Genomic DNA, 23,884 nt, shown 5'->3' with positions numbered 1-23,884 from the left:
TTAGTTTGATAAATTTGAAATACTTATCAAAAGTTTATTTAGAACAACATAAAAACTGTTTGCAATAATCCTTCAAGTTGATGTTTTGCTCACTCACAAGATATTTAAAAAAACTTGGAAAATATTTTAGGCATATCTATAACTGTCTACTTGTCATGATTTTCAGTTTTGTTCTCAACAAACAAAAAAGAAATACTGTGAATGCTAAGATGTCTTTGTTTACATTCAACCAAACAAGCAAAAACTGTCTTTATAAACAATGTAATATAAACATTAACTGACATAAATGTGCCAAACAGCTTACAAATAAGAAGGTTGCAAATTTTAAGCCAGACCAAATCCTTCAGGGCATTCTTGAATTGCCTTTAGTAACATAGAATACAGCTTTTCGTATGTGTTGTAAGGTGGCAAATCCAGTTGGTTGAAACTACAAAAAACAGCATGTTGATTATATACTGAATAAAGCACTTATCAAAATTAATATCTAGATATATTCATGAAAGTTAATGGTCAAAAAGGTCAAAGCAACAGTTTTATATGCCTCCTGAAAGTAGTGGTATTCTACACATAAAATATGTGTAACATTTTTGTTTAAAGTTTTAAACATCAAAGTATTGTTTGTGCCTTAAGAAGCTTTTATATTTTCATTTATTTCAAGTTTCATTGTATTAGAAAGAAAAGAAAAGAAAGAAAGAAAGAATAACTGTTTTGGAATGAAAGGAAAAATCAACGGCCCTTATTTTTCCAACAAAAGTGCAAAAAATTAGAAAACAGTGGAGGAAATTATCAAGATTATATAAAAAACAGTAAACATTTCTGATGATTGCTAGATGAATAATGTTGGAGTTACTTGGTGAAAAAATGTTTATCCAGGATTTACGATTATGATTATTTTTATTATCAGAAAAAAGTCTAGAAAATATAACAACATAAGGGATATTTTTATTATCATGATTTTTATGATTATGATATCATTGAAAGTTAGGATGTTTCAGAACTTCCTAAAATCCAATTCTAGCTGGATATTTAAAGAAATTTACCGGGTTTTAACTTTAACTAGCTTTTTACCAAGATATCAGAAAAAGAGAATACTAGAAAATAAGCCCAAACATTACAAATAGCTAGAATAAAATTAGTGTCAATAATTGTTCTTGCACAATAACCTTAGAAAACTTTGAGCCCAATTGGTAGATAGATTTGACAGCAAAATTTGCAAAAAGTGGGAATGCTGCACAGTATTGTTCCCACCATAAAAAAACTTCATAAATGCAAATCACAGGCTTATTAAGAAAGGCTTCCATTTCCCAACAATGACTGACGGGTAACACCAAAACGTGCCTGGTAACATATCATCATTACCACTACCCTCCTTTGATTGTGAATTTGAATGGGTTTGGTTTTTATACAAATCCTCAGAACCCAAAAAAATCAAGATGGACTTCTTCTAAGGGGTTTCTGGTCTTGTTTCTTTGAACTCTAGCATTAAGTACTTCTATCGCTGTTTCCATTAGTTATCATTTGGTGTCTTAATTATCAAGATATTCTTTATAATTTCAAAGCATTGACCTCCTTGTGAATGCAGTCTACAGCATTGTTGAAACAAAATCATGCTTATTAAATATTCTTTGACAGAGAGAAGATTTATTTTATCTTCATCATTTGGGTTTGAGGAAATTCTTTTTGGTGAAATTTTTTTGAGCTCCTCTGGCAACGTGAGCTCTTTTCAACTAAATTTAGATAGATAAGATTCTAATGCAATAATATTTGGAATAACACACAAAAATGACTCTTTAATGGAACAAAGACTCGCTCCATTACTTGTCGAAAATTTGAAAAAAACTGAACATTCGATAAAGTTTTTTAAATATTGAATTAAAAATCCAGTTCCGGCCAGATTCTGAAACTTCTGAGCTGATACACCAGCTGATTGGATGTAATGATAACGTTAACTGAAGGTAAAGCCTGGTTCCCAAAAAATCGTGTTTCATCAAAGTCAATTGTGTTTCATCAAAAGGGATATGAAAACAGTTTTGAAAACGACATGATTTGAATATGGCACGATTTGAAAACGGCACAAAACGTTAGAGTGCAAACGCTTGAATCAGAACAATTCTATAGCAGATTTCACTCTCTTTGAATCCAGTGTTATCGTTCTGTTTCCAAGTGTAACACTTGAAAATCTCATGCCTTTATCACAACCTGCCGTTTTCCAAATGTTCCTGTTTTCATATGAAAATGGTACAAAGTTGAATAATTTGTGGCAGAACGGGGCATCCTCATTAAAAAAATATGCTATATTGCGTAAGGCCTTCTTGGGAGAGTTGTTTTTCGTTGCGTTGCACTCTGTTTATTTTGAACCCAGCTGACGGTAGGAACTGGATACTGAAACCACTGGCGTAAAAGCAATAGCGTACAGAAATCGAGCTTTTCTGCATAGGTCGTCGGCAAAGACTTTCACATGAAAACTGCAGCTCCTTTGAATGATGATCGGATATCGATATCTCACACACAACTTGCAACAAATCTTCATTATATATTTTTTTTGTCGTGGGCTTAACTAGTATAGCCTTAAATGTTATCGTTGCCCCATTTCAGGAATATGGCGAGTTCCTAAGTGATCCACATTCATTTCTTGCTGAAGATGCCCAATTTAGGAGTATATATCAGTAAAAAACGGCACAAATCTTATCTAAACTGGAAGCCTTTTGTTTGAAAATCTAACTCAATTTACCATTCGAAAACGGTATTTTAGAAACATGTGCATGCTAACACAGGTCTATGATAAAAGTACGACTTAGTTTTTATGAGCACTGGGCTAGAAGGTGATTGCAAATTGCCATATAATAATGGTTTCTGCAGCCTTAGATGTAAGGAATTTACCGGAACACTACTAGCCCTGACACTACGGTCATTTGGTACGTGTTTGATTGCATTAAAGTGTCGACACAACAGCTCTTCAAAATGATTACGGTGACCCAGTACGGTGTGGGGAGGCGTGTACCAGCGCGTGCAAGTGCGATCGCACGCCTTTCCCGGGAAGGCCTGACTGGTGAAGATGGTTGAAGATGATGATCAAATGCAATGATTGGCATGATGATGATTGATGCTGGTGAGTTCTTTACCCGTGCTTCTTTAGAACAACATTACATCGAAACATTTGAGAGTACCATATTTACTTGACTAAATGCCCCCGCCTTATCTTCCAAATGTTTACCCAACATTAATTCAAGACTGGCCTTTATTCGTTAGCTGGCGATTATATGACTTCACAAAATAAGACTTAATTGAGACTAAATTTTGTTTCATTATCTTAAGGTTATTCTCTGAAACAGTCATTGACTTACTTTGTGTCAGTTTTAAATCTTTCACTTGTTTTTGCTAGCGTCATCTTGATATTTGTTTCAAATTTTCAAGCAACAAGGTGGATTCTTTGTCTTATTAAAATACGATTAACAATGCGCCATTTGATATCAAGTCTTTTAAAACAAATCGAGTGAACACCAGACCTTTAATATATGTCCTGGAGTTTGTTTGAAGCTTGGAAAATTTGTCTAATGTTAATTTGAGACCAGCGTTTATTCAAGAACTGGTGTCACTTCGAGTGAATACAGTAGTAAGGATCTATACTATAGCTAACAGCATGTAGGTTTTTAACTATGCAGTATAGATTAGGTTTTCCAACATCAAATTTAAGTTTTTCCCACCGTTGTTTGATATTGGTTTTAAATATATCCAATGCAGACTTCACATAAGCTAGATTGTGTTGTCTGGTCCAAAGAGATTCAACCTATACCTATATTTGCATCTACATACCAGGTATGAGCCGATGGAAGTCTGTCCGTAGACCGTTCATCTTTATGTATTTGAAACTTCTGTGGTCCGTTCATGCCTTCAAGAGCTGCGAAACCTTGCAACGGAACCTTTGAAGTACCAGTGACAAACTGAAGGAACTTTGCACGATCTGCTTGGTCAAGTGAACGCAAAGCACGCCAGAACCATTGAATCTGAAAAGGACAACTTTTTATCATTATTTAATTTTTTACTCAATGTTGTTGTGTTTATTCCTTTGAGCTCTTTATTCAGAGTTTGCTTGAACTTCAGTGCCAAGGATAAGGGGAATTCCTGACTATGTTGTAACAGATAGGAAAGTTGTTACGACAATGTTATCTTTGCAACAATTAACACCAGTTTCTAGACATAGTTGAAATTAAAAAAAAGCCAGTTTCCATTTTGAACAATCAACGTTTACGTTAGTGTGGCCTTTGCTTGCTACTAGCCAGAAAAGGACTCTACTCTTTTAGATTTTGTGTACATGAAGCATTTTACAAAATCATTCCAGACAAAATAAACACAACTTCTAGGGGGCGTTTTACTCCCGTCTCCTCTTCCTAGATGCCATTGGAAACAGTGTATGGATCAGACATAAATCAGCATCACACTTATACATTAGACACCTTCAAACCAATGAAGGAGAAAAACTGTTTTTACCTGAATAGAATTAGCATCATATTTGTGGTATTCTGTGTTTGCTCTCAACTCTTCAATGTCTATTGTTGGCAATCCAGCGATTAATAATTCTAGTTCTTGCTCATCAAATATGGAAATTAATCTCTTAGGAATAATCTCATAGAAGCCTTCCAAGAAAGTGTCAATTTGTTGTCTTATCGAGCCAATCATTTTCTCTTGGCAAACGAGTTTCACATACTCCCTCTTGTTCTCTTCGCTGACAGGGATGTTGCGGCCGTTTGCCTTCAGATCATGTATTTCGTTCATGCCAAAAACTGGAACCTAAAAAATTGATAGAAGCACACATCAAGTATAACAGTTTAAATAATTTATAGAAAATTATGATACTATTGAAGATATAATGGAAGTCAAATATCATATATATCCAAAAGCAATTTTACAGATTTGTCTACACAAAAACGTTCTTTACGTTTCCGCCTTTTTGTACCACTCTCAATTTATTTTTATCTTCCAATTCTTTTGCTCGACACTTTTATCTTTAGATGAGCATATGACAAAAAGTAGCACTTTGACCTTATATGTTATGTTTCTGCTTTTTTGTGTAATTCTACTTAAACTAGCTAAATATCTGAAAGTGAAGACGTTCACATCATTTCAAGATATGCTAATCAAAGAAACAAGATGTTTTAGAACCTGAGAGTCGATTTTATTCTAAGGACAACCATGTTAATATTATTCGTATTGAGTTATAGCCCATGGGTTTCCTATTATTATTGTCTTGATAAAAAAATTAGGAAAATAACGGGAAACTATTAAAGAACAGATAGAAAGATACTAGAAAAGAATTATCTGAAATGTAAAGCATAAAAACTTAAATTGTAAGGCAAAATCAATGAACCATTATAAAACATTTCGAGAAAATGCTTAAGTTAAGTTAATCCATGACAAAAACCGCGAGAAAGCAAGACCTGATATGAGATTGGCAAATACAGACAAGCTAAGTCTAACTTTTTTAGTTTATATTTAAATAATGATAGCCCATTTCGAATTTCAAAACAGACAGGTCTAAACTATTCAAGTTAAATATAGCACAGGAGATCGAGTCACCATATATCTAAGAACAAGTTATGATATCAGTGAAGGTTGGTTAATATTACGGGTAGAAATGCGAAAAGCATGGGACATGCAGCGGCTACAATTATGGAGACACATTTAGTTAAATTCTCCATGAATAGACTAGAGTGAGATGACTGGTGCCATAAATTCAAGAGACATGATAACGAAATTCGCTTAAGTCCTGGAGAAATGACATTGATGAAGCAACATAAGAACGATTTGAGAAGGATGACAAATACCAACCTCAACACTAAAGGTGAGCTCATAACCAAGTTCTTTAACTTCATGTTCCAGCAAATACACCAGTCCTTGGTAGAAACTGTAATCTTCCACTTCCATATCTGTGTAATGCACTTTCTTGTCTAGAATATGCTTATAAAAGGATCTTGTGAAATAGCAATCAAGCAGCTTGTTATCATAGATAGCCTTAGCAACAATACGACCAACAAATTTGAAGTAGCTGAGATGGTTTGGGTTGCAATGAGAGTTCCTATTCGGAAGATATGTGTTCTTGTCACCTTGAGATGTTGTGAACAGCGCGTAATTCGGATTGAACATCTCTCTGGCTATTATTAGGTACCACTCACGTAATAATCCACCAGCATCCTGGCCTTCTTCTCCGTCAAACACAATGTACAAGCGGTTTTTCATTTCTTCTTTTGACTTGCGATGGAGTTCTCGGTAAGAGTCTTCAAAAACATGTTCCCTTCGTACATGCACAGCCATGTCTTCGCGCCTTACACCCTACAGACATCAGAGAAACATTGAAAAGTTGTGTAAGCTGTCACACGCATGCAGAAAATTGGCTCTAGCTGGAAACAAGGCAGCAGTCAGGGGCTTATTCGATGACTTAAGTTATCATCAGTTTATAAGATTGATAGGCATTTGAAAAATTCTTCACAAAAATATTTGCTTCTTCAAAGTGCCAAAACGTTTTATTCAAAATAAAGTTTCTATCAAAAGAAAAGAAGAGTTTAATAGATTATATCCATGAGTACTGCTAGCAACATATTACAACGCAAGAATTTGAGCTCACCTTGTCAAGCTTTTCCAGCTCTTGTCTGAAATACCTTCGTTTAACGTCGAAATCAAGTAGCCTTGTATGGTTGACAAGAACAGCAAATGGTCCATCTGATAAGGGAGTCGTAGACTGCCGCAGAATCTGGTTCAACACAACACGATGGGTCTCTGAAATAATTAAATAAAAATTTCAAGTCAAAAAAGGATTCTAGTTTTCGCACATCAGCTTAAATAGGCAATAAGAAACAACATGGTTTACTCATTTCAAAGCAGCATGATATGTAAAAAGTTGGAGACTAAATTTTCATTTTTGTTGCGTTTCTAAATCGTTACGTTTTAAATATAGCGTCAACGGCTCGCTCCACTTTTTTGGACAAATGTGCGATATAAAACTTGGCTATGTTTTGCTAGGTATGAAACTAGATTAAAACATATATTAATAACAGTGGATGTTTAAGGTTGAAATGGTAAACATAAAAAATTTCAGCTTAAACGGCTAACAAATATTAAAGAATTTTCAAGGAATAATTACTCAAATAATAATCAGCTTTGAAGGAACTTTGGCTATTATTTACACAATATCTAGCATTTATGAATATGACTAAGGACTGAAAAAAAACATTTTGCTTGAATTAAATAAAGATCGTGCCCCAACCCAGAAAATTAGACGGGAAATATCCTGATTTTGACAACATAAAATCTTAAAAATGTGGTATTTTAAGAACATTTTATAACGCATGCATTTCTTTATAACTGGTAATTTAGTTAAATAGTAAAACAAAGTACCTGCAAAACGCAAGAATTTCTGGGTATCTGGAGGTAAATCTGGAGATATACTTGACACGGATGACTGCCTTGAAGGACTGTTAGGTACTCCAGGTGAAAGAGGTCCTGGACTGAAAGGAGGCAGGTCCAGCGAGGCTACAGAGGATTGCTCCTGCGCATCAGACTTCTTCTCTTTTTCTTGAAGTTCATCTTTGTCAGATCCATGAACAAGGAAGAACGCTTCAACAGCCGGTTGCAAAACCAGGACGGCGTTCGTGTCTGAGGTTTCAGCTAATTCCGTCAAACATTCGCCTGCATAAGAAATTATCAAAGATTAATGCGATTTCCTTTTACATTCTTAGGTTCCTTGAAACTAGAAGCTATTTGTATTGTCTATTCTTTGCTTATTCCCTAAGTTTAAGATAGCATTTATATACTTCCTGTTCATAATTGATCTGGGCAAGCCCAAGCATCTAACTCGTTTTGCCTCTACAAGTTCTCTTACTTCAGAATAAGAAAAAGTTATCAACGTACCATAGATACATTTGAGATGCAATGTATTGATTTTACGGTCTGATGCCAAATTCAAATTGGCACCCAGACAGAGCAGTGTAAGCTGGGGTTACGATCGTCCAGCTCCACAACAAAAGACAGACATTGAAAGCAAACCATACCCCAGATAACTAGGAATTCACAGAATCGGACTGATTTTCGATTCCCATTGAATTTTCCTGCACTACAAAAGCCCTATCCATACCCAAAAAAACCGACCCTAGCTAAGTCGAATCATTTCTTCGCCTTGCGTACAGTGCTTCTTCAGAGCAATAGCACTGGATTACAGAGTATCGTTTTCAACGAGAGAGTGACTGCTGAAGAGAATTCTGAGGCCTTTTTAGGTAAACTTCTGACAGCCATAATACGGTTTCTAAGCATTTTAAACAAATACAATTGAATATAACAAGCCTACCAAGCATGTCCCATAATTCATCCAAAACAATTTGGCTGCTGAGACGTGGCAATTGTGGAACTGTATTGACAACATTAGACAACTCGTCTAAAAAGAAACGAATACAAAATGAAGACTGAGTAACACAGCAAAATGCTCAAAGTAAACTATGTATTGCATGGTATCTTTAAACTCTAAATTTAATTTTCCTTACTTAGCTGAAATAATTCTAACTTAAAGGTACTTATTAAGGTACTGAAGTAATTATTAAAACTGGATCAACCAATGAATGGCATTAGTGCAGGAAAAAATGTACTGTACTGTTCATCGGTAAATGTACTGTTCATAATAAATAGGCCTAAAGCCGTACTTTGTCTGGATGACTCTCCTTGTGATGACGAAGAGGCACCTTGACCCGCAGTGCTTGCGTTTCCTTCAGCCTAAAATCAAAGAAACAGTCCATAAGGTAATTAAAAAAATGATTGCAGAGTGTTTTTTACCACTGATTCTCTACAAGGAATTGCATTCTTGAATGATAACAGGTCCTTGAATGATAACAGGATACTTATTCTGACCAAGTAAACCTGTATAAATATTATTTATTATTATTATTATTATAATCATTATTTTTATTTCGTATACCAATAATCAGATCTCAAAATGGATTAAAAAACTTCTGAATGAAAAGGTGTTCTGAATTCACCATCTTAAAAGTCTGCACAGGAGGCTGAGGAGGGGCGATCAGAATACACCGACTGCCTTTTTCATTGTTGTAAAAGTTTAGACCAGATTTAAATAATGGAATAACCTTTGCATTTCCTTGACTGCTTGAATCATCAATCACAGACTGCATTTGACAGTCCCCAAATACACTCGGGAAACAGCCTATAGTCATCAAGATCTCAATTTGTCAAAGAATGTGCGTCTCTTTTTTTGAATAAGCCCACAGAGAACAACTATTTTCCAGGCCCCCTCGAAAAAACTCTTACCTGACTTGTGCTCGGTGCTTCTGGCTCTGCGTTGTTGCTGCTGCTTTGGCCACCACTTCTTTCGCCGTCGTACCTGTCAATCAATTCGTACATCGCCTCAACGTCGGCTTCAAGCGCAGCAACAACCTCACGAAGACTTTCTCTGCCGCTGCGGAGACCTTCTAATAGCCGCATCCCTGGATGGAAACAAAAAGTTGATATTACTTAAGGAACAACAGGATGAACAGACCGTCTATCAATTTACTTAGCGATTTTCTAATACTTGAACAGCGGTACGTTAAAAACAAACTGAAAGCCTCAAAAGTATGCAAAAACCCAAGCCAAAAAGACACCCTGATGACTCCCCAAACTACTTAAAGGCAACCAAACACATTCGCATTCCCACAAGAGCATAACTGGATCATCAGATATTCACTCAAGAAAAATTGATTTCTTTTACTAGGGAAAGGAAACTCGATGCTTTAAAAATACATCCGTTCAGGGGGTCTCAAGAGAGGCAAGGAATAGTTCCCCGGGGCTGCATTTTTTTCACCAAGGTATGCCACAAATAAAAGCTGTCAGAGTTAAAAATATGTTGTAGCTATAAGATAAAGACAAGGGTGGATCAAATGCAAGACGAGGCAAATTATTTATTACCTCTGGACAAACCAGTCCTTTGTTGCGTAGAGCCTTTTGTCATGGACTTTCTTGCTGCTTCCCGTAACTGAATCACGACCTTCAGAACTCTCAAAAGCAAGTTCTGACTTGACCTTTTACCAGTCAAACAGGCCATCGACGGCAAATGAAGATCAAAAATAACCTACAAACAGTATATAATAAAGTATAATTATCAGCAATGAAATTCTATAATTATGAAAGACCTGTATTGATTTAAATACACTGAAAATTCCAAGAGGGTAAGAGACGTGCAAGAGGCTGGTTTCAAAAATTTTCAGTAGGAAGAGAGACTGTTTCCAAAACAGAAACGACGACTTGTGTTGTCAATGCACATCAAATACTTGGATGATAGAAAGAAAATTGTCCAAGAAGCCAAGAGTATGTAAGAAGAAATCAAGAAAAACAGTATTAACTATAAACTTGAAACTTGGTATGAAACGAAAAGACGCGGTTTTCTTTCACTGTAAAGGCAGATTGTTGGGCAAATATCGAGGGACTGTGAAGGGTGGATAAAAAGCAAAAGAGGGAAGGAGGGCAAAAACAAAAGGAAGAAAAGAACAGGTTTTGGGGGTTCAGGGAGGACAAAATGAGAAAATAATGATGACATGGTTAAAATGATGGTTACCCAACAACGTCAAAGAGAGTTACTGAAACTTTGGTTTGAAGCAAGGAACATTTGAGAAAAGAAATGATTAAGGCAATTTATAAAGTTTCTAACCGGCTTTAAAGCTGGCCGTTGGCCGGGATTGTTTCCAAGTCTCCTTTGGATACCCTGTGCTCGTCCGCGTCCTCTCCATGGCTGAGATCTCGCAGCGGTTGGGTTTATGATAACACCGGTCCTTTTCTTGCCACCCTGTGAGCAAAAACGTAAAATTTGAATAAAAAAATGTATCACTTATTGGATACAGTGTGTTGAAAGAAGATTTTGGAAAAAATCTAACTTCTGCTCCATCCAGATTCATGTTTGCCAGAATTACTTGGAAGATCCAGCACAACACGTGTTTTTTATTTTTCATTTATTTCACCGAATACTACTACTTTCCCCCCAGAACAATGTTGATGGTTTACAAAAATATCATACAAGCCGAATGAAAAATTGTACTCCATAATATTTTTCTTTTTTTAACTTTAAATCAATGTTGTTTCTTGGGGGAGAGCGGAACGGCTGAAATTGCTTTTGAAAATTGTCATTAATGTTTCAAGACATTTTGGCAGGGATTTCAGGTTCGTACACACTTACTAAGAAATATGTCTCTCTATGCTTTACCTAAATGCAGGTCTGCAGACTTTAATACTCAAGTCAACAATCCTTTCTTACTTGTTTGCATGTTAATTTCTTATCGGTATTATGGAAATATGATACAACACATAATTTTAGTTTTATTCAACTACGGATAGCAATGAAATACTAAGCTATAAAATTCAATTTTTCTTTCTTAACTGCAAGCAGCATTGATCCCTGGATGGTCCAAGAACCTTGCTCTTAAATGGCACCCAACTTGTATACTTACTTTCGAGGCATCCTTGTCTTGCTTGTCACTTCCATGTAATAGATTATACTCGCGGATCTCTGCTAGCAGTTTTTTGCTCTCCCCACAAAGCGTATAAGCAATATCTCTGGCACCATCGAGAAGCAATGTCAAGACACTGTCCCTCGTGTCCTTGTCGATTTTGGATAACTGCAATAATAACGTTGTTGCATCTTCTAAACCATCTTCAGAGCAAACGCCGGATGTTAAGACATTAACCGCAAGCCGAAGCTGCAGTTCATTAACAATTGCCTCTTTTCCTGCTGGCCCCGAACTTTGAAATGACCCGCTGCTTAATGATAGCAATGGGATGTTTACTGGCGAGGCTCTTGTTCCTTGAAAGAAAATTCAATTTTATCAAATTTTATCAGATCAGTACCATTTTTATAGCCGATTCACCTGCAACATTAAAAATTAAATAGAAAGGTTGAACTAGAGATCAAAAGGCAAAATGACTACCATTTAATCAATATCAGGCTCCGTACACGATTCCCACCCAGAAGAGCAAGCATTTCATCCACAATGCTTACACAGATCCATTCAAAGAGTGCATATATGGCGTTCCCTCTACCATTTAAGACTATTAGCTAAAAAAGCAATTATCTCCCAATCACCCACCAAAAATGCTGCTTGGCGAATTTTCGTATTTTGTTGCATCATAACTTTGGACATAAACAGCCAGTTAACAACACATCAACCTAAAGTATCTAGCATTTTTTAGGGTGGGGACGGGGCTTGCAATGTTTCGGCAAGATTCCCATGTGTTTTGACAAAGATTGTTCGAGTACGGCAGACGTCTTGAGGGTGTTGCTAGACAGTGGTCTGGGGAGGGGGGGGGGGGGGCTCTTGCCCAATAGGGAGAATTATCCATTGGAGTATTTGCAATAAACTAAGCAATAAAAAATGTTTCGAACATCAAGTGACACCCTAGTATCAAGCTAATTGTTTCATCTTTCGGTTTTAATTTGACTTAAAATGATAAGGTGTGGAAAGCTTCACTACTCAGTTGGAATTAGGAAATGAGGGCCTACTCACCATTCGACGAAGTGTCACTAACAGCGTGTGATGCTCTGTCAATTTCCATTGGTTCTTCATGTGCCTCTTGAGCCATTCCGCTAATGTCACTATGTGCAGCGTAAGTGCCATCTGATAAACAAGAGACTACTGATTCAGCTCTAGGGGAGCGGGCAATTTCAACCGTATCTACCGGAGCTGGGGAGCCTTCCACAAACAGGGAAGACGTAATCGATGACGTCTCTGAAAAGTGCGAGGCACCCGGGAAAATATTATCATGATCTTCATCTTGAGAGTGGTCAGGGGGTATAACACTGTTTGCATCTTGAGATACCAAATCAGTCGAATCCACCAGGGGGCTTCTTTCAACAATCGTATCCTCTGATGCAAAAGTGACTGTCGGCTGTGTGGCTTCATGATGTGTAGTAGCAGGCTCCTCCACAGCTGCTGGTGCAGTCGCAGTGGGCTCGCTTGCTTTGGTTGCCTCGGGCAACGACATTGAAACAACTGCAAGGAGTCTCAAAAGTTTATCAATGAGAGCTGTATTCCTTTTAATGACTGGGTGTGACAACATTGTTAATATCTGTCCAATAGGCGACTCAGTGAAACTGTCTACATTATCTTCCTTAAACGTGTCTCTTAAAGTCTTTAAAGGCATTTTCCCTTTTCGCCCTGGTCCCATCGAATTCAACCGGTACAAAATTGTCCAAAAATCAGTGTCCGGTATCCGGTCACGTGACTTTTCTTCTGCAACTTCAACAGCAGATTCTTTTGTGTCATTAACCTTTCCTTTATCGTCAACTTTGTTTTCTTCCTCTTCCTTTTTAGAATTAAACGGAGTAAAACTTGTTGGGAAATTTTTGGCCAAAAACAACAACGCCTCTATCACATGTTTATTTACAAACGAGGCTGCATGAGGATGAATAGTGATTGAGGATCCTTTATCAGATGCCTTGCCAGTCGTAGGCCTGACTTCGAATAAATCGACCCTGTGTCCAAAAGACGAATCAAGAGTCCTGGAAAGCCAGTTATTGGAAGGGTTAGACTCTGACTGGCTTCGCTCAATATGGTGATCAACTTGTGGATGCATGCGTTGTTTTCCTACGTGCTTGTGACTTGAAAACTTTTCTGGTGACTTATGCGACTTGACTTCGGAGCTCATGCCACCAGTCTTACCAACTATTGATATCAAAGCTTTGATAATCCACAATCTGGAGCCTCTGTGAAAGGAGACATTCCGCAATACCCTATGTAGCCTGCCTACGTTTAATTTAGGCTCGCCTAAAAACAAAAGAACTAACAAACAAGCTAGACTCTCGTGATCAACCAGCTGCTTATTCAAAGCCTTCTTTACCGTACCGTTATTATCCACATGGCGAATCCCCCATCCACTCTGGCCACTTGCATGAAGTCTCCTGAACGGCGTTATATGGAAAGTTCCATCTGCTGCATGATGACGTGGTCTGGCGCCTGAATGACGTAACAATTGGGAAAACACATTACTCTGTTCAAAAGCACGCTCCTGGAAGAACTGTAGCTGTCGTTGCTCCAGCTCTCGGCGCAATCCCATCGCCTCAGTGCTGACATCAGGAGGCAACACAGCCAGGACTGTATCATCCATATCTGCAAGCACCTGTCGTCTCAGTGTTGGTGCCAGGTTGCGAATGAAAGCGGCTGGGTCCACAGGCTGATCTGGAGTTGTCTGCGCCGCCTGCATTCGAGCTCGTTCTAACCTCTGTTGTTCTAGAACCTAGAACAAGTCAACGACCAAATAGTGAATACATCTCAACTTTTTTGGGTTATGGGTTATAATTTCATTGATATAGCCAAATCAAGGAAGACAGGATTATATCTACCAGAGATGTAAACAAATAACAGTTAGTTACAGTAACACTTATTAACAAGGTCTCTCAGCAGTTATCTGATTCTTTTTTAAAAATACCAAAGTCCTTTATGAGCTAATTCGACTATCAACTTAAAAAATGTTTTATGCTGACCAATGTCGACGAAGTGGAAAGCTCCTAAATAAATCCAATCAGCCACAAGTGCCTAATTGCTATTTGAACCTATGGACATAGCGTTCCACTTAGAGCCCTAATGGGGCTGCAATTACGAAAGATCGCCTGCTTTTTATTGAACAGTTTTTGACAAAGAGGCGTTTTTCAGCTGCTTGCATCAGTTGAAACAAGCTTCTCCAAAGACGCTACAATCCCATCTCACACAGTTCAATGTTGATATCTCTGCTGCTAGATACAGACGCTTCAACTTTGGATGTGGTAAGGGGAGGGGATAGATATATACATGCATGCTATCAGGCATGTGTTTAGATGATTGTTATAACTGCCCTACCAAGATTGTAGATATGGCTCAATAAGAAACAAAAAACTTTTAAAAGCTTTGGCAACAGTACCCACCTCCTCTTGGATATCCGAGGGTAGTGCGGCCAAGAACTCTGGACTAACATCGACCAATGAAGCATCTGGAGCCACAGCAGCCGGGGATTCTGTTGTCCTTTGCTCACTGCCCTGCGAGCGAATACCCAAATGATCCCGCAAAACCTCCCGTCTAAAAAATAGAAGATCAAGCTTGAATAAAACACATACAAGAGCATTCATACAATGTAGAAGGTACCATGACAAGGGCCACGAATAGGGGGGACAATCAGCATATGCAATACATATTATAGTTTGAATTACGAGATAAATGATTCTGATGCATTCCACAAAGGCCTCAACGAGAAACCACAAAGGCCTCAAAAGTGATAATTGCTCCTCCGGTTTTATGAGCCAAGGCTTTCAAAACTTTCCTTAAGGAATCAATGAAACGTGTCTTGGTGTGGTAATCAAAATCTTCTTGTTTTTTACGATTTCAATCTCCCATACAGTTTTCAGCGGCCCGATTACCTTTTTTTCACTTCTGCCTTTGACATTACAATTTAAATATAAATTGATATTATCCGAATATCCTCTGGTATCCTCGATTGACTCACCGGATATCCTCTGGTAGAGCATCAAGAAAAGATTGATCAACGCCTTCTGGTATGCGCACACCATCAGCTTCGGCTGCGTTAGAGCTCTGCAGACCACTGGGGCCAGCTTGTTGTTGTGTTCCAGATTGGGCAGTATTCTGTTGCGCTGTGTCGCTTGCTTGCTCGTTGTCACCATTGACAGCTAAAGCAGCTGACGATGATGTCACTGGCACTTGTGTATCTACTGAATTTTGGGACAATCTGTCACTTAGAGAACTTAGTAGCTGAGACGTCGAGACTGTAGGACAAAAAATATATGGTATGAAAAGATATATGGTGTGAAAATCACTCCGATGGACCTTTGTCATTTTATTGTATATCTCTCATCAATATTTTGAAAGGAAAAGAATGAGGGCTAGATGACAACAGATTTAGAGGAGAAATAAAAAAATAATAAAATTCGCAAAATCTAAATTTTACTGAAAGGTACACATTTTGATTGTACTTGTTCAAATGCAACAATGAAGAACATTCTGAAGAAGCTTATAGCGAAACGTCAACCAAGTTGTTTTTTTATTGACTATATGTATATATCTATATATAGATTGCTGAGATTGCTAAGAGATTGGTGGCAGCAATAAAACAGTTTGTTTGCGAGAACATAGACAGAAAGTATAAATGTCCCATGCCATCAACTCGACCAGCTTATAATAAAAATCTTTTGATCCAAATCCAGAAAGACTGAGACAAAAAAAGCTATGGCGTGAAGTTTTCAACTCATGTTTCGAAGATAAAATCAAGGAATAATGCTGCCTAAGGCCTTTGAATAATGCTGCACAGCTGCGAGCGTAGCATGATCAAAATTTGATTTGAAGTAACAAAATATCAACACAATATTCTTATAATAAAAACTAACCGATTGGGGTTGCTACTGCTGCGTTGCTGGTTACAGCTGCGGTGGAGCCTGTAGTGAGCTGTGACAATATAGCGGATGCGAGGTCCACAGCCAACTCAGGAGCTTGCATCTGGGAACGATGCCGTGCAGGGGCCGGTGGAGCAAGAGGCGTGTCGGCATGCACGACAGAAATGGGCGTTGTTTCGTTCAAAACGGCAGAAATAGGTGGAGCTGTAGTGGATTGTCCTTGTGATATGGGGTGCGAGTTTGCTGGGGTCTGTGCGTTATTTGCCGGTGACGACTGAATTGGAGGTAATGTTTGCTCGTTGGCGACAACAGACGAAGTTAGCGAACCTTAATGAAGAAGAAAATAAACAAATCATGAAAAAGGTAAAAATCAATTCTATTTTGAGATTTGTTCTACGGTAACAAAGGAAATTAACAAGTTACTTCTGGGCAGCGTCCAGAAAAGATCTTTTCTCCGGACAATACCGAAAAGTTTGAAAAAATTTCTCTCAACACAATGAAAAAGCCAGTATCACGAGAGAAGTCAAAACCCTCCAAAGCAAAGAAAGTTCTAAAATTATTGTCTTGCTCATACTATCAGTAAAATGATAACTAGCTTAAAATGCTCTACAAAAGGTGAGCTGCTGTAACATTAACGTACGTCAAAGGTAAGCAAATATGTTTATCACTTTATCCTACAACCAACGACACTGGACAACTTTCTGACAAATAGCCTCTAGTATATATCATCCACACGGGGGTGAGTTTCTATCTCTGTTGCTACTAAATACCCAAGCTCCCATTTGCAATAACCCCCGTTGTACGAAAAGACTCACCTTGAGAGAAAGCACTTGCTATGTTAGTTGTCCCTTGTCTATTGGGCCTATTTGTAGATGACGTTAAAGCTGCTGCTTGCGAAGGTGTAGATACAGACGGAGTGATGTCGGGTATGGGAGGCAGTTCTCTCTCTGAGTTGAGCCCACTACCTTGTGACGCATTGCTTCTTAATGGGGTTGTGCTTGTACCCGATGACGTCACGCTTACTTCCGCGGTAGGCAAAGTTGATGCAGTTTGTGACTGTGAAACCTGAAGAAGATAAAACCAAATATGAAAAAAATGTATTGTGGCTAAGGTCTACCATGAAATGATCGACACTGAATCCAAATCATGTGACGCAACATACGATAAACGTTGGCTTTTACTTGAGTAGATTTGAGTTTTATACCGGATTGACTGACAGCGCAAGACATAAAGGGTTTTTCAATAGGGCAAATTGAAACTCAACCTAAGTCAACTCCTGTAATGAAAATGGCATTGAACATTGGGCATCGATGCTACGCTAGCATATAAGTTGATCTCTTCCACAAATACTGGCAATAAACACAAAACCCATTTTTAAAAATACCTGTGCTTTTTCCGACTTTTTGTCATCCGTCTTGTCCTTGTTTTCTTCACTCCTGGCGAGACTCTCTGCTGCTTCTTTCTTCTTCTTCCGTTCTTCTTCACGTTTTTTCTCTAACTCTTCCATCTGCAACTTCACCAAATGGTCGATGATCTCTGGTTTGATAGCATTGACACAATCGTGCACACTCATCCCATCTAACAGCCTGCTTTCAAAAGCCCATCGATTCAGCGCATTTGGAACAGAGTGCAATGGAATTGAAAATGAATCCATCGAGTCTCCGAAAAAATCAACCAATACGTCATCACTCACTTCATCTAAGTTGCGACTCAGTACTCGAATATTGTCGCCGACCAAAATTCTAGCAAAACTTGTCCCTATGAGAGAAAGCAAACACCAAAGGTTACGTATAGGCATGTGAGTAACAGGAAACTGTTTTATACATTATATCAATTCTAATACACGCCAACCTCTACCGTGAAATGAATATTAGGCGCTCTTACTTATACTGCGCTTGAAAAACACTTTAACGGGTTTTTAAAAAGACGATTAATTACAACAACTTTCTATTTTTCCTACACAATTCAGTTATCATTCTCACTGCCATGTTTGCAACTGTGTGCAAGATTTGTGTAAATGCTATAGAACACACAGCAATACAAAACCTTAACCAACTGTAACAGGGGGAAAGTTCTGAAAATAAAGCCCGTCACTGTGTAGGAACGAGATGCAACAGATCTAGAAAACACTCCTGACTTGTACCTTTGAGAATAATCTTACTAACAAGTATACACAAACAACGTAGCACATTGCAAAGGAAGTTACGTCTACGTGGATGAGGACAAAGGGGTAAACAACCAAAAAAGGGTTTACACACCTGTGGCCTGTGCGTTGTGGATATGTAGAGTGTGAGTCTGATGACCATGCCTTTGTCCCAAACGATCATTCCTCGAGCCACGCCCACGAGCCTGTCTACCGGAAACCCTGTTGTCTGTTCCAGATTGCCTTGTTAGAAGCGGGTGCTGCAAGATGGCGGCGCTGACTGAGGAGGAGCTGTCTAAGGCGTCTGTGTCCAGCAGCCGGGAGGACAGTGGAAAGTGGACGGCGTGTGGTCTTCTGGGGAAATTCAATTCAATGGTAGCACCTGAAACGTTTAAAAGATTGACAATTCAGTCTGTTTGACAATTGAAATATTCAGTCTGTTTTAAATCTAACTAATGAATCTTTTAATTCCAAACTGACTGCACGATAGCTTTCTCCTTATGCAACAAAGTGACCCTCTTTCCTAGGTCACCAAGCGCCTTTTCTGTGCAACAATTGATTAAAATTTGCTCGGTTCACTTAAACTGCGTGTGGCTGACTGCTCAGACACTCCATTAGGCTAGAAACTCAAAAAGTGACGTTCCTCGTTGATGAAAAATTGCTTGAAAGGAGATTGTAAAGTAATGTCGAGAAGCACTGAAGGCATTCTCGAAAGCAAAAAATGGGAAAATCTAGAAGAAGTCCCTTACTACTGTCATCGTTTTCTGCTGAGAATTGTCCAAAATCATCTTGGAAAAGATTAATAGAATCTTCAATTGCATCAGCATTAGCATCAGCGTCCATGTCTGATAGTTCCATGACGTCATCTTCATCTTCTTCATCGTCGTCATCTTCGCCGTCATCATCTTGATCATCATCATCATCCTCGTCTTCTTCTTCCTCATTTTCATCTGCAATTCAATTAGAATGTATATAAAAACTTAGCATATATACACAAATACAAGTAAACTTAGCAACAAAAAAGTATTGAGAAGAAAGAAAGCAGTAGGGCTAGATAAAAAGCTCGGTATTTCGGGAACCGATGATTACTTATTTATTCCAATGTTTGAAAGAAAAATTATTTAGCTATCAATGATAAACTAATAATTAAAGGTGACTGAAAAACCAATTCTTCAAATGAAAATCATCTTCCATTTCAAATATGGAAGGCAAAAAAGTCTATCGTCTCAGCAATGTACAATATAGATGGCCAAACAGAAAAAGGGTGACTCCACTAACCCAGTTCCCCTAGAATTATTGTTTCACTGTCTCCTTCATCGATTGTATTATTGCGCTCGTCCTCATTCTCCTCTTCTACGAGAACAAAACCAAATCGAAAGTTTAGAGGACAGAAGCAAATAATAAAGTTGCATTCAGTATTAAGTTTGGGAGACATCATTGCAGTCACAAATTTCTCATGGACATCTAATGTGAAATCAGAACGTTACACCCGAATTCATAAAATGATGAGGTCTCTAACTACAGGGGTTTTTAGAAAAAATTATAAGTGTTCAGTCATGCTCTGTTTAATGTTAAGTCAGAACCTTCCATCCAACTTTCTTGGTTTCTGATTGTTTTTTTAACCTGAGGAGTCTTCGAGCTGATGTTATTCAATCTAATGAGTTTGTACAGGTTTTTAAAAAGCATTTTAACGCGCTCTGTTTTTCTCTAGATGGCAGCAAATTAGAGCTTGAAAGGCCATCGTAAACGATACGAAGACTATAGTAAAAGAATATGAACAATACCTATAGCCTGGGAATCGTTTGGCTGTACTTCTGCCATGCCACTAAAGGTGATCATGAGTGTGTCCCCGTGCTGATGATTAGATTCCCGCTGATTTTGAATAGCATCGTCATCTGACTCGACAACTTCTTCTCCGGCACTGTTTGTTTCCTCTTCATTTGTCAAACTATCATCGTCATCATCATCATCATCGTCGTCGTCATCATCGTCATCATCGTCGTCGTCGCCACTATCATCCGTCCCATCCATCCCTTCGACGACCATTTCATGCGATGATTCCGAGGCTGCTGACAAACTATCTTCTCCAGGGTGTCGATCATCGCGAGCCTCGATTACAATCTGCTCTTCTACAATACCTTCACTTGCTCGGATATTTCGAATGGTTTCACTGATTACACGATTTTCTCCTAAATCAAATTAAATCAGATAATCATCAGATACTTATCAGATAATCAGAGATTTTAGATATCCAGCTCACGGTGTGCATGAGATTTTATATATCCAGTTTATGGTTGACAGCTTGGCTGATCATAATGTTCTGAAATAAGCAAATTTTGTCGCTTCTTTATTTTTAATATTAACTTTACTTCACTAGGTCAATGAAAAAGAGATATAGTTCTTAACATTTCAGCTTCCCTTAACCGCTAAACAAAGACTTTAGAAGCATTTGAAGACATGTTGATAATTTCAGTTTTAGTTACTAGTAAAGAAAATTATCCCGTAAGGCTTTATAATTTACATATATCTGCTCTAATGTTTGGAAATCAATAGTGTCACCTAAGTCAAGCTCCCTAGCAAAACATCACGGTAATAAAATCTCGACAAAGGGTTATAACATTTGCACTTGGAAAGACAGAAATCAAAGTATCTTAGCAACAAACTCCTACAGAAAAGATCCTTTTTCGAATTAGACTTTTACCTTCAACGGGCTGCAACAATTGCTCGATAATATTTTCAAGATTGCCATACTGTGAGCGCTCGTTCGTTGCCTGTTCATTTTGCCTGCTAACCTGGTTCGAAGCTTCGGCAGAATCAGCATTAGAGGCAGACTGATTCTCTGAAAATAGAGAGAAATAGGGACATCTTACAGAAAGTGATATAAGCTGCACTTTTGGACATTTTCGAACATTTTCAGACATTTTCGTAAGAGCGTCAGTCTGAGATACTGCCGGATTTCATTAACGGTACTTTAGGGTTATGAAACGGAAATTGATGATGTTTAGAACCGCCCTAAATGAAAAAATCTAGCTCATCTTACCATTAGTGTGACTGCCTCTTTCTGTTGGCACAGCTGGAGCACTTTCTCCGTTGGTGTTGTTCTGTGAAGATGCAGCTATAAGGAATATAGGATGGAACTTAAGTCAACAAAGATTGATTACAAGATGAATTTAATGATGGAATAATTGACATATAAAAGATAACAAACATCTATGCATGATGTCTAGCGTTTAAGGGTTGCCAAAAAATGGGAACTTAGTTTTTATCGATTTCGTAAAAGAACATAAAAAATTGGCATTTTCTAAACATTTGGGAAAAATCTTGAAAAGGGGGTGAGAAGACATTGAGGGGGGGGGGCTTAATTAAAACCGAGTTTTGAGAAGCAAAATTTTACAATAAACCTTAGCAGCTGCAAAGATACCGCATACACAGACATGATCAGTTTTGGCAATGCTTCTAGAAATCAAACATTAAAAAGAAAGCTCCCTATCTTCTGGATGGTCTTGCTTTACCCTTGGCACGTTTTTGCCTTCCCTCTGAGACAGCTTTGCATAAAAGAATAATTTTCAAATTGTTTGGTTTCAACAAGAGATGCTACAAATGTTGAATACAGATGTTAAAAAGCTAGGATGAAAAAAAACACAACCGGTAGAATGCAAAGCCCAGTGACTCACCATTTTGGTCACTCTCTTGGTCTGTTCTTCGCTCTTCACTGGGTTTCGCTTCCTCCTTGATCTCTGATTTGTTCGTCAGAACTTGGTGATGAGCCAAGCTGGTCAACTTTTCTAGCGGCTTAAGCATGCTGTTCACAGTACTAACTAAGTACGGGCTGGACAAATCTAGACTGTGCGGGGTCTTGGCCAAATCATTAATCATGCCTTTTCTGATCAGCAAACGAATAAAGCTGAGTTTTGCCGCATTACTGCCCGCGTTATTCGCCTGCGGTGACGTCGCCTCGATGATGGTTACAATCAGATTAAACAGCGCTTGCAAACGAGAATGCTTCAACTTGCTCTCCTGTAAACTCAGCGCACGTGCAAGCGACGCTTTAAGCTCAACTATAAGAGCAGTGTGGACCTCCGGGAGCTGTGAATAGGAGCCGATTACAGCTAGCAGCGTGCGAGCTAATGCGGGAACATTTGGTGTTTCGGTGCTTTCTTGGCCAACAGCAGGGAGAAGTGAGTCACAGATAAAGGCGAGAATAGAGCCATCAAACTGAAAGATGGTAATGTTTAACTCAATGTAAGTAATATACTATTCAGAAGAAGCTTGATTTAACATTTAGCGGTTGTTTTTATCTCCAACAGTTGAAAATTTAGTATATGGTAGCCAACCAATAGTCTAACAACCTCAGAAAAAGGTTAAACAATAACTCAACCTGACTGCATAATGAAAACAATCGTTCTATTGCGAAGTCAAGCCAACAACGGAACCCTGCTTCCCACTTCATAAAATAGCAGTAGATCCTTATTTCCTGCTTGAGTACTCCTGTTCGTTATTGCTTTTTTAGTGTTGCAGCAGGATATTCCAAACCTTTCCATTTTTGCTTTCCAAACAGACTAATGTAACATTAGCAAGTTAGACTTGTGTCAGAAGAAAACAAGATTCAACTTCAAGGTCACGGCACCAAACTGTATCCCAAGAAAGGAAAAGCACAGTCCATGCAGACAGTTCAGCAATTCACAAGTTTTATATACCACCCTTATCTTGAAAAGTATTTGAGAAGAAAAACTCTTGTATATTCTTGCAAACATGGTTTTGGCTTTAACAAAGAAGTTGTGCCGTACAAAACGTGAATGCTATAACATTGCAAGCTTTACAGCAAGAACACAAAATTTCTTAACTGTACAAGATTATTAACTGTACAAATGAAACAGACATTGAAGTTTCAAACCAGGCGTTCAATCAACAATGGCTGATTTTATTCTTTCAGGCAGGGAACTTGAATTTCTTTATTTTGACTTTTTACACGAAACCATCAACGAAAAAGTCAAGCGAAAAATACTAACCTTTGCCGTTTTCTCATTTCCCTTGGAAACATACACGTACTCTGCAATTATTTTTGCGATGACTGGGTAACTTTTCGTCAACTCTGCAAGTAACTTCAAGACAACAGGTTTAGAAAACAAACGCTTCTTTGACTTGTCAACTGAAGATGGCTTCTTTTTCTTTGCTTTAAGTGACTGCACCAAGTTTCCAACTTCATCTTGCGAGCCCGCCGAAGACAGCCTTTGTCTAGACTCTTCTACAAAAAAATAGGGTATGAACTATCATTCCATGTATATACAGAGATAATCATTAAAATAACGTAAGTCAAATATTCAATAAGACATTGTCAGTAAATGTAA

General features: G+C 38.2%; 1 protein-coding gene across 3 annotated transcripts in view; it reads right to left on the bottom strand.

Moving 5' to 3' along the window:
- Nucleotides 1-202: 202 nt before the first annotated feature.
- Nucleotides 203-23,884, bottom strand: part of LOC135692872 (E3 ubiquitin-protein ligase HUWE1) — a 61,213-nt gene continuing 37,531 nt past the window's right edge. For 2 of the 3 annotated variants that reach the window (XM_089112536.1, XM_089112544.1), the window contains exons 44-69: nucleotides 23,546-23,781; nucleotides 22,211-22,751; nucleotides 21,577-21,651; nucleotides 21,238-21,375; nucleotides 20,321-20,725; nucleotides 19,815-19,889; nucleotides 19,286-19,486; nucleotides 18,652-18,918; nucleotides 17,778-18,151; nucleotides 17,209-17,458; nucleotides 16,388-16,720; nucleotides 15,493-15,769; nucleotides 14,918-15,068; nucleotides 12,525-14,253; nucleotides 11,472-11,824; nucleotides 10,679-10,813; nucleotides 9,940-10,102; nucleotides 9,304-9,479; nucleotides 8,685-8,754; nucleotides 8,336-8,422; nucleotides 7,390-7,680; nucleotides 6,620-6,771; nucleotides 5,827-6,327; nucleotides 4,489-4,788; nucleotides 3,814-4,004; nucleotides 203-427 (exon numbers count right to left, since the gene is read on the bottom strand). In XM_089112536.1, coding sequence (XP_088968662.1) covers nucleotides 325-427; nucleotides 3,814-4,004; nucleotides 4,489-4,788; nucleotides 5,827-6,327; nucleotides 6,620-6,771; nucleotides 7,390-7,680; nucleotides 8,336-8,422; nucleotides 8,685-8,754; nucleotides 9,304-9,479; nucleotides 9,940-10,102; nucleotides 10,679-10,813; nucleotides 11,472-11,824; nucleotides 12,525-14,253; nucleotides 14,918-15,068; nucleotides 15,493-15,769; nucleotides 16,388-16,720; nucleotides 17,209-17,458; nucleotides 17,778-18,151; nucleotides 18,652-18,918; nucleotides 19,286-19,486; nucleotides 19,815-19,889; nucleotides 20,321-20,725; nucleotides 21,238-21,375; nucleotides 21,577-21,651; nucleotides 22,211-22,751; nucleotides 23,546-23,781 — 7,574 coding nt within the window. In that variant the 3' untranslated portion in view covers nucleotides 203-324. The remainder of the gene's footprint in view (nucleotides 428-3,813; nucleotides 4,005-4,488; nucleotides 4,789-5,826; nucleotides 6,328-6,619; nucleotides 6,772-7,389; nucleotides 7,681-8,335; nucleotides 8,423-8,684; nucleotides 8,755-9,303; nucleotides 9,480-9,939; nucleotides 10,103-10,678; nucleotides 10,814-11,471; nucleotides 11,825-12,524; nucleotides 14,254-14,917; nucleotides 15,069-15,492; nucleotides 15,770-16,387; nucleotides 16,721-17,208; nucleotides 17,459-17,777; nucleotides 18,152-18,651; nucleotides 18,919-19,285; nucleotides 19,487-19,814; nucleotides 19,890-20,320; nucleotides 20,726-21,237; nucleotides 21,376-21,576; nucleotides 21,652-22,210; nucleotides 22,752-23,545; nucleotides 23,782-23,884) is intronic. The other variant, XM_089112547.1, reaches the window with a different exon arrangement.

The sequence above is a fragment of the Rhopilema esculentum genome, chromosome 3 (genome assembly GCF_057945365.1).
Source record: "Rhopilema esculentum isolate cy_ngs chromosome 3, ASM5794536v1, whole genome shotgun sequence".
Taxonomy (NCBI): domain Eukaryota; kingdom Metazoa; phylum Cnidaria; class Scyphozoa; order Rhizostomeae; family Rhizostomatidae; genus Rhopilema; species Rhopilema esculentum.
This window is presented reverse-complemented; position numbering and strand designations above follow the sequence as displayed.